The sequence below is a fragment of the Gymnogyps californianus genome, chromosome 7, assembly GCF_018139145.2.
Source record: "Gymnogyps californianus isolate 813 chromosome 7, ASM1813914v2, whole genome shotgun sequence".
NCBI classification, from domain to species: domain Eukaryota; kingdom Metazoa; phylum Chordata; class Aves; order Accipitriformes; family Cathartidae; genus Gymnogyps; species Gymnogyps californianus.
In genome coordinates, this window is record NC_059477.1 from 32,575,479 (window position 1) to 32,590,791 (window position 15,313).

Sequence of the window (15,313 nt, forward strand, 5' to 3'; positions counted from 1 at the left end):
CTGAATTTAGCAATGGTTTCAGCATAGGCTAGAAGAAAGGGAGATGGGAAGAACCAGCGAGCAAGCCACTGACAGGCAAGGCCATCAACAAAGCATTTTGTAGGAGGAATGCAAGACATATATGGCTAAATATTTGTTCTCAGTGTACTTTGTGCCCTGAAGAACATGTGTTTTTCTGACTCCTTTTTCCAGAGCACTAATAACTAGACCATCTGTTTGCCTCTCTAAATCAGAGCAAAGCCCATGAAAACCCACCTTGAAAAACAATTAGAAATTATCAGCTGTTTGTTTTAGCATTTAATAACTGTAATTAGCAAACCTAATGACATGTTTGATTATTGCATCCCATGTCTGTGAGCCTAGTGGGAGGCAGGAGATGGGACATATTGATTAGAGCAATTGAGACTCTTTACTTCCTTCCATTTTTTCTTTTCTTTTAAAACAATATGCTGGGTAGTTCTCTGAAGAGACTGTGCATGTAAAATTGGTGTTGAGATCATGGCTGACTTGGGGCAAGATTAGCCTCCTTGGGTGGATTACTAACAAGCAGAGACAGAGTTTCTATAATGTTTTTATTTGCTGACTTTTAGCCTAAGCACTATGAAGCTCTAACACAGTGGACTAAGAGTCAGAAAACCTCATTTCTACTCCTGGTTCTTCAGGTGACTTGCTGTGGGATCTGGGCTGAATTTCTTCCCCTCTCCGTACCTCACTATTCCCCTCAGTAAAAAAGGAGATAATAATAAAGAAGAGGAAAAGTATAGACTCCCTGTACAGCCAATGCCAAAAGATTTTCTTCTCTTTTTTATTGGCTGTTGCTACCTGTCTGGAGGCTCTGTTAGAGGAGGTGAGGGTCCTAATATAGGCATGTTAGGTGTCTGAAGTTCGATGGTGGTAATATCCCGTTTAGTCTGCCTAGAAAAGCTGAGATTTGCGGTTACAAAGTGCAATGGAAAAGTGACAATATTATTAGTATTTAAGAGAGTAAACCACAGTTACTGAACTCTGCAAGGCTCATGGTGAATTAAACATACCATGGTTTGTTCTGGAAGAAACCTGATGTTTCTTCATACAGACTCTTCATAAAATTGTAAATTATGCAGGCATTCATAAAAATCAGGGATTGCTCGTGAATAATTTGGAAACAAGTGAAGTATTTTAATATGTATGATGCTCTAATAATAATTTCACCCTCTTGCTCAAAGCATAGAGCAGTACTTTTATCACACATGAGAAAAATCTGTTTCTAAACCTCACGTTTCTTGAGATTTGCCCCATATCTCCTTGTTCTTCTGTGCCATAGGACTAGAAGGAATCGGTCCAGGCACTTATTTATCCTTCCATCATCCAGAAACCTCCAGCTGGGTCATCAAGTAACCTTCCTCCTCCAACCAGAATTAACTCATTTTCTCCAGCCTGTCCTGGTAACTTCTGACTCTGCGCTAGAGCCTTATTTATCCTGCTCCCCTGAGGACAGTTTAGATGAACTGTTGAGGGACAATTTTTATCCTGAAGCAAAGACAAGACAGGAATGTTCTGGACCCTGTTTCCTTTTCCGTAGCTGAAATCCTTGTGTTACTGTTAGTAAAAGGGTCAAGAATTTCCTGATTTAACTTTTTCAGCCTACCAGAATTTAGATAATTTTTTATTTATTTATTTATTTATTTACTTATTTATTTATTTATTTCAGAGCTCGCTTTGGTGGAACTGTAGGTGGGAAAGGGGTCCTTGGCCAGAAACACAGTTTTTGGTTTACCAGGCTGAGGTGAATGGGCAGCATCAGAGCGACCAGGGCTGCTGGGCTGTAGGAAGTTCATGGCCCTTCCCAGGTGTTTCATATCCTGGGAGAGGATTATAACTCTGGGCTTGGATGTCTCCTGATCTCATCTCTTAGTCCTTTTCCACTTTGTAGAAATATTTAAATAATAGGAGGAGGAGAGGGAGCCTGACTGAGTAGCGGGTAGCATGTTCTTCTGGGATGCAATTCAAGTTCAGGTCTCTGCTTCAGTGAATATCTGGAAGCTTTTGAAAGCCTTGGTTACATCTTGATATGATGGGAATTTTTTCAAAACCTTGAAAAGTTTCCTGTGTTGAAAAAATATTTCCCTCCAGCTTTAGTTACTACATTGGTTTGCCATTCTATAGGCTGGCTTGCTTTTCTGTTGGACACATCATGCATGATATAAGGGTTTTGGCATTGTTACCATGTGTGAAATAATCTCAACAAAGGGAGAATGTGCTTAAAATGAGGAAATTTTTTAATACATATATATGTATATAGGTCTGAAAAGAAAAATGAGCTTATTTCCTTGTAAATTGAATCCTTGTTACATTACACCCCCATTCTCATGCTATGTGGCAGAGGCATGGATCAGCCACGGTGCCACTGAATTCCCATGGACCTTCCTCACCTTCACTGTGTGAAGCGAAATGCAAACATCAGGCACAGAGATTTGGGTGGAGATGAGGCAGGACAGTTTTTGTACTCCATATGTACCCCTGGCTGCAGGAGGGCTCAAAATGAAGATGGCATCTCTTGTTTGCCTCTCCATTTGTACCCCTGGACAAATTGGACATGACCTGGCTCCAATGGAGAGTTGCACGATGTAGGCCTTCAGGTATATAGCATTCACTGAAAACTATGGGAATTTCAATGCTGGCAAAGTGTAACACAGGGTAACACTGGCATCTCTGTCTGTATAGGTGAAGTTTACGTAACAGACTTTGACTTGTACAGTCTGCAGTGCTCTAGAAAACTCTTTAGACAGGACTTAGCAATTTTTTAAAAAATAATATATATTTTTTAAAATGTATATATAGTAACAACATTGCTATTTTTAGCTGTTTCTGTGTGACTCTAGTCATGTAGAGAGACACTTTGTGCTAGAAGGTGAGCTTGTACCTGTCGTGGCATCAACTGAACGGACAGTTTCAGAATAAAATCGACAGGGGCTATGTTGTCAGATGGGAGCTGGATCCACAAGTGACTTCTCTGTTCTGCAAGCAGGGCCAGCTGGAAAACCTGTGCCTTGGGGGTACCTGCATGTATCTTATCAGTTTGGTTTCTGGTTTGTCCACCTGCAGAAACTCCTGCCATATGAGGCACCTCCTTGATTCCTGATCTAAATTCTGGCCAGACCAATTCTTTGTCCTGTGGTGATCCAGGATACTGTTTTTCCAAGCGCATATGTGCTCTCATGCAATCCTACTCTTAGAGCAGAGTCTCTTAGGACTCTTCCAACTGAATTAGGGTGTTTAGGACCCCTGCAGAAGTCATGGCCCCACAGAGTGCGGGCATCCTGTGTTCCGGAAGACAGAATGCAGCATGGATTGGTGCTGGAGATGTGTGTCCTTGTGTAGCTTTTTCTTCTTGTTGGCCAGGTAAATTAGTTCAGAGAAGCACGTGATCTTCCTTTCTCAGAAGTTATATTTCTGTTAAAGGGATTATACTTTCCATTGAAAAGCACAAACTCATCTGCATTTTTACAGCTTATTTGCAAGGTCCTTGCAGTTCTGTGCTAGCTTTTTGAATGGTGGTTTTGCTATGACTTTTTTTCCTAGATAACAGTGCAAACACATATCTAAAAACACACAATTCCTGAAAAAATCCTGTGATAATGTGTGAAGAAAGAACTAAACGTTGAGTGAGGCACTAGATTTCAGTTTCAAGCTTATTAAACTTTATTCACAGCAGAGAATAAAATAAGGTGCTGTAGAACAGATTGTTTTCACCCCTATATTTGTGATTGTATAATTCAGGGTAGAGTCATTCCTTTATGGCTAAACCTGTTGACAATTCCTGTAAAAGATGAAGTGCCAGACACTGGCAGTTTAAAAGGAGTGGATTTTAAGATAGGAAAGCTACAGGAAAAAAACAAACCAAAAATCATTCCAATTGCCAACAACACTCTCTAAATAGAAAGCATAGGAGGCATGAACTTCTAATCAAAATTTCAATTTCTAATGAATTGCCAGATAGATTAGAATGTCTTACTGCATAAACATTACTGGGATACATCGCTTCTAACTGGCGGGACATTGTAAACTATCTGGTAATGAACGATGCAACAAACTGAGTAACAGTGAAAAATACTTTCACTTTCTTGGTGTTGACCAGTTTAAAACTATCCCCACAGTAAGATTTCATTAGCGTTGCCTGCTTGGATTGGCAGTTATATTAGATTTGATGGGATTAGGTGAAAGTCAGAAGAAATGCTAGTAGCAATTTTCCTTGTGTGTTGGGGTTGGGATTTTTTGGTTTTGGGTTGTTTTTTTTTTTTTTTTTATATTTCCCCCCTTTGGAGCTCCAGCAAATGCAAGCACGTCTTCCTCAATTAGGCAAGCCTGAAAGCTACAAAGAGTGCACGGGCTCTTGAATGTGCTGTAGTTTATGTTTATCAATTCAGTGCACATAGTTTTTTTGACGTGTGCTTCCTGCCTGATTTTCTAACAATCCTTTATTTTCCGCAGGTGGCCGTGATAAACGAGGTGGTCCTGTCTTGACCTTCCCAGCCCGCAGCAATCATGACAGAATAAGGCAGGAAGACCTTCGGAAACTTGTGACTTATTTGGCCAGCGTGCCAAGGTAAAGCTAGAAAGAAAACACTTCAAAGCTTAGGGTGGATGGGTGGGTGGGGAACTTGTTCTTGGCAGTTGCTGATTTCCAAGTATTAACATTTAGTACCTTCAGTTCTTGGGACGGAGAAACAAAAGTGTTCCCTTCCTCCTCCTGTGTATGCTCTGATGGTTTTTATCGCACACACGGCAATGCAGGAGCGCCAGAGTGGAGGCAGCACAAGCAAACCCAGGCTTCATGCTCACGACAGCAACAAGGAGCAGCTCTCGTTCCCCACGTTTCTGTGTGGCTCTTCTAGAGGAGTGGAAAGGGAGGAGAGTGCTTAGAGGTCTGCAGTTAAATATAGCAAGCTGGAGAGAGCCTGCTGTCTCCTGTTGCTTTTTAATACCTTGTGGGAGATTCAGGAGAGCTGGGGTAGGGGACTGTAGTTGCTGGGGAGGAGAGCCTGCCCCATGTGAAGATGCAGATCTTCCTCATCCAGCACTTTCCAGAGCTTTCTCCAGGCTTAGGAAGGAACATGGGTGGACTAAGGGGGAAGCTTTCAAAGAAAGGCATTTCAAATGGTTCTGCATGTAAACCAGCGGCTTTCCCCGCATTAGTCCCCATGTCCCTCCTCCAACATGCAGGTCCCCATCCCTTTCCCAGGGACGCTGGAGGAAAGGTCTGTTGCCAGCGCATATTTATCTTTGCAAGCTTTGGGAGACAGTTTATAGGGCTCAGTGCCCAGCTAGGTATTTCTGAGCCAATGTTTAATGCTTCCGAGAGTACGAGGCTATGTACGCCCTCATCCAGCTTCCTTTCCTTATTTTCAAGCTTGCCAAATATCCTTACCCAATAACCACTGCACTGGTTATTGAGGTGAAGGTTATCCCAGGGCAAGCGAGGGGCTGAGAAGGGATGTCAGGGTTGCAATAACACACCCAGTGCCACCCAGGAGCTCCTTCTTTTTTAAACCCAGGGTATGACCTGTTAAATAGTGCTCATATTTTTGCAAAGAGTGTGAAGTTGACACCTGAAGGGCAGAGGGCTTGGCTGCATCTGGAAGTCAAGAGGTAAAGGTCTTGGAAATGCACTCAGTTCCTTAAACATGTGATGTGCAGAGAAAAAAGGTCCCGCGTTTGGTATGGAAGAAAGTTGAGAGCTGTTTGGAGACTCATCACTTGGCTGCAGAGAGTGAGGGGCAAATGCAGCTGCGTGTGCCAAATCTGCCAGTGCTCGTTTCCTGGACTTCACAAGTCCTCTAGCGATGCATTTTTTGCTGCAATGGACTTTTGCTCATCAGGGTTTTACTAATAAGCTGAATTGGTTTGCTTTTCTGCCCACCCCTTCCCCTTTTTTCCTGTAGCCAGCTCTATTTTTAACCATATTGTGAGAGAGATTACGGACATGCTGCGGGGCTGGGAGAGCAGTAGGTCACTCCCTGGGAGTGCGTGTCCCAGGGCTTGGCAATCCCCCTCCAGCTGCTGCAGTAATGAAACTGCTCCCTTACATCTTATCATTTTTTACATGCTCGCAAGTATGAAGATAAGACATTGCTTGGGGTTGCAAGCAATTGCACAGCAAAAATTACCTTCTAACATGTCAACCTTTTCTATTAATTGCTCTTCCCTCATGGAGCTGGCAGTAATAGCAAGATACATCTCTTCTGTTCCCCACCCTCACACAACTAAATCAATGAGCTCAATCTTTGATGCTGCTTTTGGTTGCCTCACTCTGAATCAGTCCAGCAATGATTTTTCACTGATGATGCAGAAGCTGGGGGACAGAGGCACGTGCTGAAGGAGCTAATACGAGACCCAGCTGCTTGTCTCTCTGGAAACACTAAAAAAGCATTCCCCCTCCTGGTCCCCACTGCAAAGACTTGTCCTGCCCTGGTGTTTGAAGCCTTTCAAGGACATCTCTCTAGTTATACCAGAGAACATTCCTTCCTCTGCGGTACAACCTCCCATCATGAAAATGTGCCCAGCAGTGAGGGACTGGCTACTCATGAAGCACTCACCAGTTTCCCGAGGATCCATGCAGATTGGTTCTGTGGAAACATTAACCAGAGTACTGTCTCCTGTTCGGGATATTACACATTGAGAAGTGTGGAGCAGAAAGCAGCAAGAGTGATCAGAGGTCTAGAAAAAGTGGCCTGTCAAGGAAGGATTGAAAGAGTAGAGGTTGCTCAGCCTAGAGAACAGAAGAGAGTGAGAAGGGTCTCTGAAAGCATGTTGTGATGCTGCAACAGGAAAGGGTTCATAGGCTAGGACAAGAAACAGAAGTGTTACGCCAAAACAAGGGAAGCTTAGGCTGGACATGAGGGAAAGATTTCTAATGGATTCCTATTAGCACTAGAATAAGTCATCTAATGTCTTCTTAAATTCCTCCAGAACTCTATAGGCAAACCTCTGGCACAGGTATAAATGTTAAGGAGAGGGGATGATGAATCAGGAGGTGACTTCTTTAGGTTCCTTCTAGTCCTGTTTTGTCTCTTGCCGCAGCTGTGAACTCACTGCTGTAGGAGGGAAACGTGACCACAAACTGTGTGGGTTTGGCACGCAGTATTGTGTAACCTGTGCGGTGTGAGAAAACACTAAAAACTCATTTTCCCTAAACATTTTGTTCACTTTAACAAGGGCAACAAGCAGAGCTTTCTAACTTATTTACTTTTTGGAAACAAATATATGGAAGGAACAATTTGAATTCATATCACTGGCTCCCAGTTCATATTTATTCCAAGATGAGTGCTGTAATGAATAACTGCATCAGAGGGCTGGAGCCCCTCTCCTATGAAGACAGGCTGAGAGAGTTGGGGTCATTCAGCCTGGAGAAGAGAAGGCTCTGGGGAGACCTTATAGCAGCCTTCCAGTGCCTAAAGCAGGCCTACAAGAAAGCTGGAGAGGGACTTTTTACAAGGGCATGTAGTGATAGGACAAGGGGTAATGGCTTTAAACTGGAAGAAGGTAGATTTAGATTAGATGTAAGGAAGAAGGTTTTTTAATGTGAGGGTGGTGAGGCACTGGAACAGGTTACCCAGAGAAGTGGTGGATGCCCCCTCCCTGGAAGTGTTCAAGGCCAGGCTGGATGGGGCTTTGAGCAACCTGGTCTAGTGGAAGGTGTCCCTGCCCAAGGCAGGGGGGCTGGAACTAGATGATCTTTAAGGTCCCTTCCAACCCAAACCATTCTATGATTCTATGATGACCAGCCATCCACCAAAATAAACAGTTTCATTAGCAGAGACTCTGAACAGATGTCAGGAGAAACTGCTCTGATGTTCAGAGTGCTGAAAGGGGGAAGAGTTTTCTGTGCTAGTTGAAAAACTAGAAATTCTTCTTTAGGGAAAAAAGAGACTGTAATTTATCATATTGACACCAGTATAATAATTCTTCCTTTATTCCCGGTGCAATGGTTTCTGAGTGAGACAGATTGCTATCCACATTGATACTATCTGTCACTTAACCCTTGTTTTATATCTTAATGGAGGGGGCAGAGGTGGCGCGTTGCTGGGAGCTTTGAGCAGGTATGAGACTGGTGATGAAATATGATGATAGATTAGGGTAAGTGAAACCAGGGTCTTGCTAGCAGTTTTCAAAGTTTCTGATTCAGCTTTCTGCAATTCCTTCTTCAAAACCAGAATAATAATGTGGGTTTTCTGAAAGCAGCAATGTGTGTTTGAGTTAGAGCAGAATAGTGAGTGCTTTCATGCAGCTGGGAGTCACGGTCAGGCAGGTGCCTGCAGTCAGTGGGGTTTCCTGTGTAGCTGAGGATTACTGCTTGGGGGTTAAGACTTCAGATCTAGGAATGCGGTTTGTTCATATTCCAAAATGGTAACCTTGCAGTCCATAATAGCCGGGGTGACTTAGGGGTCCTGGAAGATTCAAAAGCCTGATCCTGCAGTCTTGGGTACTAGGAGGAGGTTGCGAGTCGGTATCTGACCCTGTGGACAAATGTGGTCCTGATTCGGTGCTGTACACTGGTTCTTTCAGGCATATCATGAGGTCCTTTTCTCCACTATAATTAGTCACTAAGAAACGAAGATGCTGTTCATTAGAAGTAAAGATAATTGCCACGGATGCCAGGTTTCTACCACTCTTGTATTTTCTGCTTGTTTTACATTTGCACTAATGCTTTCTGGATAGGCAAAGCTGTATTTCTTGTGAATCAGGACAGCTCCTATTTACATGCAAATTTAAATGGGATGTGATGTTTAGAAATTTGGAGGGCGTGACTGAATCTAGGAAAACATGGTGTTTATGATCAGGGGAGCTGAGGGGGAATTTTCTGGCCTCGCTGAGGGTTTTATTTTTTAACACCAGTGCAGTGCCATCTATTCCGGTAGACTGAGTTTTGATTTATATGTGTGTAAATGAAACTAGCACCAGGCCAGTCTCCTCTGTGAGCCCTTTGGAATTAAGAATTAAGTTATGCGTAGGCAATAGGAGGATAAAAAGGAGACAGAATATTATTAGCCTGAGTTATCTCCTCGCATGGTGAAGCAATACGATGAAGGAAATGTTCTCTGTCAGCTATAGTGAATCTTCCGGCTGAACACATCAATCTGTTTTGGAGCCAAGATAAGCAGTCTTCTGTTCTCGTTGCGGAGGGGGAAACCCGAGATGCCTCAGAGGCCTGTATTTTTAAAGACATCTACTTTTTATTTGTCCTTTGTTTAAAAACCTGCTCAAATATTTCCCTCTTCTGGGGGACATCCAGGGCTCACAACAGCAGCAAAATGTTAACAAGGGACAGCCCTGTGTGTTTGAAGAGCTCCTCAGAGCTGCCTGAGTTCGATGAAAGGTGTTAGGATGAGTAAAACAACTTAAGTGCCTCTAATAATTAGTTCAGTGATTGGGGCTTTATAAAATTAGAAGAACAATACAGGGGATGGCAAAATGTAGCAATACTCACCCACTCTTGGATTTATTTTAAGCTTTTCTCTGATGACCTGTGGTACCGTGTATATTAACTCCTCTGGCCGCGAGTAGTGTGAAACTCATTTTGTTGATTGATAGGAATTAAACCCTAGAGCTCTACTTTCTGTTACATGATCCTAGCACAAAAGAAGCTTTGAAGGATCATTTTTTTCTGGAGGCTATTGTAGATCTACAAAAATAACCATGTATTTTAAAAATAACACCAGGGACTTCATACTAATTTTAGTAACTAAATATCTGGTACCATCTATAAGATAATTATTCCACCGTACACTTGCATCAAAATACCACAGTAAAAAATGAAGTGAAGCTAATGAGGCTAATGGAGGTTTAGTATTTTCTTCAGATATAATTTGCCTTTTTTATAAAAGATTGTAAGTGTATTTTGGAGAAATAGGCTCATTAGGAATATATAACTGACATGAATGCTAGTGAATTTAAGAGCCTTTTGCCACTCGATAGCCAGTTCAAATCCAGCCTCCATTGTATGTGGTATTGGCACATGATGTTATTATCACCATCTGTTAGGGACTGGGGGACTTCTGTAGAAATAGTTGGTGGTCTCACCTTGTCCTGTTAAAAGGCTTCTGACCACATCACTCTGTTTTGCGTCCTGTGTCCCTTTACTGACTACCTCAGGACCAAGTTACATGTTCACCTCTTGTTGGAGATCAGCTCTTCAAAAGATGATCTCTGATTTCCTTCCAGCTGTGGTAACGACCTGTTGAGACACTTTATTCCTAGATAAGTGGATAGTGGCTATAATTAATGTCGAAATTCTGCAGTAAGTGTCTACAGCTGCCAGCCTGGCAAGCTCCCCTGTTTACCAGAAGCTGCTAGAAAATGTGGACTTCCTAGAAGTGCAGAGGGAGCAACAAGAGCCATCAGAGCCTGGGGAGCCAGAGTTATGAGAAAAGATTGAAGGTGTTGGGGATGCTTAGGTTAAAGACAGGGAGAGTAAAAGTTAGGTGATTACAATCCAATATGCCAGACTGAGCTAAAGGAAGCAATTTGGTCTCAGTGTACATGGCAAACGGGACAAAAAGAAATGGATTAAAACCATAGATTGAAGAAATGAAGCAGGTTTCTGTAGCATCTCCATCTTGGAGACCTTGTTAGAAGGCTTATCAGGAATGACCCAGGTATTGTTGCTCCTGTCTTGCAGCAGAGGGATGAAAACAACAGCCTCTCCAGCTCTCATGACACTGTTTTGTATAAACTTTTTAAATAGGTACAAGATTTTAATTTGCTATGTTTGTTTATTTTTAATCCCTGGAATTTTTTTGAAAATTAGTCCAAACTTAAGGTAAATGGGGGCTTTCTGTATCAGTTTCCAAATTACTTCCTGCTTTCATTGCCTGTTGCTGTTTTCCTGAGTAGTGTAAGAACTGATCTTGCACAGCTCTGGACCTAAAGCAAATGTCATCTATTCCTCTGCCCTCCGTGGGAGCTGAGAGCACTCTCAGACTGGTTCCAGCTTGGTTAGCTGCTGACCCCTGCTCTGCCTTCCAGCTGGATAACAGTGCATGTGTTTTCAGACTGGTTTTGTGATGAACAACACAAATAGCATGATACACAGCTTTGTAGTTAATGTACTGTGAATTGCACAGCTCACGTAGCCTTTTTCTTCTAAAGACTAATAAAAGGCAGAGGAAGCTGGGCTCTGCATATCACTTCTACCAGCGATCATCAATATCTTCTATTTGGTCTAGCAGAAGTATTTCTCATCTCTCTATTGTGAAACAGAAGCCAATGAGAGAAACATAATGCTAATATTGAGACAAACTCATGGAGATTTGATTGTCTTGTTTCAGAACATGGGTTCAGCAACTCAAATAAATAAATAAAGGTTGATGTTCTTTCAAGACTGAATTCCTTATTTGAAATAAATTCCTTAAAGGACATAGAAAGTACTTTGCAAATCTCTTTGTAAGTTGTCTATCTTGTATCCAAAAATCTTTGCACCATTTTGGAAGACCTGAAAATCTGTTACTGTTTTTTCACACTGACTTCTTCAATATTTCTATATTCTTAAGTAGTAGCTTGCTCCATTTTATTATATATTAATTGTATTCCAATAAATAATTGAAATTAGTGATTGCCACACACAGAGAAACTAGGATTTCAACTTGCCATTGTGTTTTTAAGCATCCTATTCAACACTCAACATCTTCTTAATTTTAGACTGTAAATCTGCAATTGAAAACAGTAATATGAAGGAATCCCTCATTTATTGTATCTGAATTATTTCCAAGGCAATTGTTCTTTTTTACAGGGTAGGGGAGGGGGTCCAGTTTTCTCTTACTGCCAACCATGCAGACTCATGCTGAGATTTCAAAGTCGTATTGGGTTCTTTCTGGTTCATCGAACTTCAACATAAAGATTCTCCAGCGGGTTGCTCATTTGAAGATTTAGAATTGCAGAGGTAGCCCTACAGGCCAAGTTTAACATACAAAGCAAATGCACAGGTCTGGAAGAGAAGTTCCTTTTCCCAGCACTGTGCTGCTTTTCCAGCCCAGTGAGAGCTCAGTCATGCCTTCTTCAGCAGAGTCAGCAGACAGGGCTCAACAAGGGGACACATCTGATGAAATAAAAGGTCACTGTTTTACTTTGTGCTCTTCCCAGGCAGCAAAGCAAGTGTGTCTACCTAGTTCAGGTCCAATGCCTTTTGGTTTTACTGGTCTGGCCTTTTTTGCTCCAGCCCTACCCTCCCAGCTGTGGGCTGTTTCTCCTCACCACAGGCAGCGCATTCAGGCTGCAAGTTCAGAGCAGCCAGAAGGAAGGCAGCGAGTGGAGTCCTTCTCCACAGCCCCCATCTTCCCAGGTCCACTGCACAGAAAATAGCCAACAGGCCGCTGCTGCCGAGCCATAGCTCCACAACATCACCGTACCTGGCTTCTCTCTTTCTCACTGAGAGAGGAGGGACTGGAGGGCTCCTAAAACCCTCTGAGCAGAGGTAGAGATGCCTGTGGCAGTGCTTCCCACCAAAGGCATGGCCAAGGGGGGCTGACCTGGAAACAGCAACCTCCTGTAAGGATGGTGACCCCACGCAGCGGCATCAGCTGAGCCTCCTCAAGGCAACCTGAGGGGCTGATGGCACAGGGGGGTGAGATTTGCCAAGGCACTGAGAAAACCCCAGCTGTCTTCTCGGGGGAGAAGACACAGATGCTCCCAGCATCTGTCTTCTCAGATGCTGCTCAGGTCCCCAGCATGGGCTGGGGGCTGCTGATCTCTAGTGCTCCCACACAGGATGGTGCCTGCCCTGTGCAGCCGCTCCCTGTGTCACTGTATTTCTGTTAGCAATGTTGTAGGTAGTGTCTGACTGCATTTCCAACAGGGGGTTCGAGCTGGGAAGGATTCTGCTTGGATTTCTCCAAATCTGGAGCAAACAGCAAAACAAACCCCCTCACCATGCACACTGCAACTGCTAGGATGCAGGAGCCACCATGACTGAGGGACACCAGGCGGCACCGGCAGGGTCTGGGGCCTGATCCCATCCCCTGAGCTGTCTCACATAGATCTGCGCGGCCGCACTCTGCTTTTTGAGCTCCATCCAAGCCCTCGATCTGGGGATTAGATCAGCATTGTTCCTCCTCACTAAATGGCTTTTGCATGTTGATTGTATTGGCATTTGCTGCTTGGAAGAAGGAGATGAGGTGATGGAGAAAAGGCAGAAACTTGTAAACTAGGATATATCCTGCACCCGTTCACTGGTGTGGGAGCCAGTGGGCACTGCAGCCTGCTATAAATTTTATGCAGAACATCATTCTCTCCATCCTCTTCCTCAGTGGCTCTCTGACAAGTGGTTTGTGAGTCTCTGCAGCACACTTCGCCGTGCTGCCCACTCTGGCCTTTTCCATGCTAGTGCTAATTTAAAGCTGTTGCATGCTCCTCGTGGGCTTTTTAACCATCAGATTTGTGGCTCCACAGTACTCCAAGAGGTCCAGGCAGCAGCGACCTGGAGACTTCCGTGGAGAAGGCAGGTTTGCACTAATATGAGCAGTAATTCAGAAGAGCTAAAATTAGCAAACAGAGACCTTTTGTGGGAGCGGCGCACTGGCAGCAGAGCGAGGGCCCGCCGTGTGTGGTTCCCTCCCGAAGCTGTCAGCAGCCGTCAGCAGAATATGCAGCGGCTCAGCCAATCCTAACTTTTCTTTTCGGTGATCTCTTTCCTACGGTTTTTGCAGAGACTGTAAAATGGGTTTTGTCTCATTCCAGCATGGGTGCTTGTGTTCCTCATCAGTAACTCCAGTACGTGCTACATCCTTTTCACTCTTAGAAATTATTATAATTTGGAAACGTCTTATGCCACCCTCTTCATGGATGTCATTAGAAGCAGGAAAACAACTGCTGTGCTTTGCAGTCTGCTTTGTAATGGGAATATTGTCAAAGGTATCTTAAAGTCAATGGAAAGCTCTTCTAAAATCCTATGGAGAATGGATGAGACCTTTATTGTGTACCAATATGGAGCAAATAATGGGAGACACGGAACTGAAGCTGTCTCAGTCTAGACTGCCTGGTCCTTATCCTCATTGGATGGATGGAGGTGTTGCGGATGCTGCTCCAAAGTCTGGATTCCCCAGTGCACAGCTTGGGTAGGACTGAAGATATGTTTTCAGGAATATATTCTTAGCCTTGTCTCCAAATGATAAAAAGCTTACGCAATTGTGCTGTCAGTCAGTCACTGTTCAAACCAAATCTGTCAGAGAAGACTCTCAAGAACATTAATTTCCCACAAATTAATGAGAATAGACAGCTGTGTGAAGGAAAGAGACCTAATTAGTGTCCACAGAGAGGGAAAAGTGGTCTGAACTCACCCCTTCTTAGAGACTAGAGGTAGAGGGGATATCTCCAGAGCATATAAGAGGCAAATTTGTTATTAAACATTAGAGAATCACTGTGTAAACCACTACCAAGGGTTCGGCAGTTCCCATGCTCATAAAAGTGCATGCTAGTTTATGGTATTAGAAAATTGGATCATACTAAAATAGAACAATGACCAATTCATGGTAACATATGGTATTGAGCAGGCTGATGCTCTTATAGCATGGAAAGTATGGGTTGGGACTGGCAAAATTTGTCTCAGAGGTTGGGATGCTCAATTCCCTGCTGTTTGCAAAGGGAATTGGTATCCAAGTTTGGTAGGCAGTTGTAAATCTCATTAATGGTTTCTTCTCATTTTCCACAAGGTGCTCCTAACCAAGTCAGTCTGTGGTATTTCATGTTTTCCTTGTGGATCCTGGCGCTGCTGCAGAGTTCCCTGTGGATACTGTAACGCTGTGTGCAGCAAAATGTAATTGTAACTATGTGGCATGAGGCCGTTAGGCTACTTAGATTAAGGGGAAAAAAAAGAGAGAGAGAAATATCTTAACACAAAATAAAATCATAAATAAGAAAAATAATTCTAGAATCTATCTTTGCCCCCAAGAAAAGGCAGAAAAGTGTAACTCAAACATGCTTTTGGCTCAGCAGATATTGTCTGGTCCGCAACGTGTGCCACAGTGTACTTTTCTACGATTAACAAGGGAACATTGGTTTCCCTGCCTGTCTACACAGGGCTTTATTTTATGTCTAAGTTTAAAGAGAAACCTTGGTCTCTGGAGAATTTTCCAGTGATGTAATATTTTAGAAAGTTCCTTTGTGGTACTTCACCAAAAAGCCAAAGCACCAAAACAGCTTTCCCTTGTCCTGCATTCAGGGGAATATCCTGCACCTCCTCCAGACACACCCGCTACAGTGCGAGCAAGAGAAAGTAGGAACCTGCTGTAGGCTCAATGCAATGTTTACATGGGACATCTTTGCTGAATGGTCCTTTTGGTTA

At 43.3% G+C, this 15,313-nt stretch overlaps 1 protein-coding gene across 5 annotated transcripts in view; it reads left to right on the plus strand.

Moving 5' to 3' along the window:
- Positions 1–15,313, plus strand: part of KALRN (kalirin RhoGEF kinase) — a 523,968-nt gene that overhangs the window by 174,501 nt on the left and 334,154 nt on the right. For all 5 annotated transcript variants that reach the window (XM_050900356.1, XM_050900357.1, XM_050900358.1 and 2 more), the window contains exon 4: positions 4,471–4,585. In XM_050900356.1, coding sequence (XP_050756313.1) covers positions 4,471–4,585 — 115 coding nt within the window. The remainder of the gene's footprint in view (positions 1–4,470; positions 4,586–15,313) is intronic.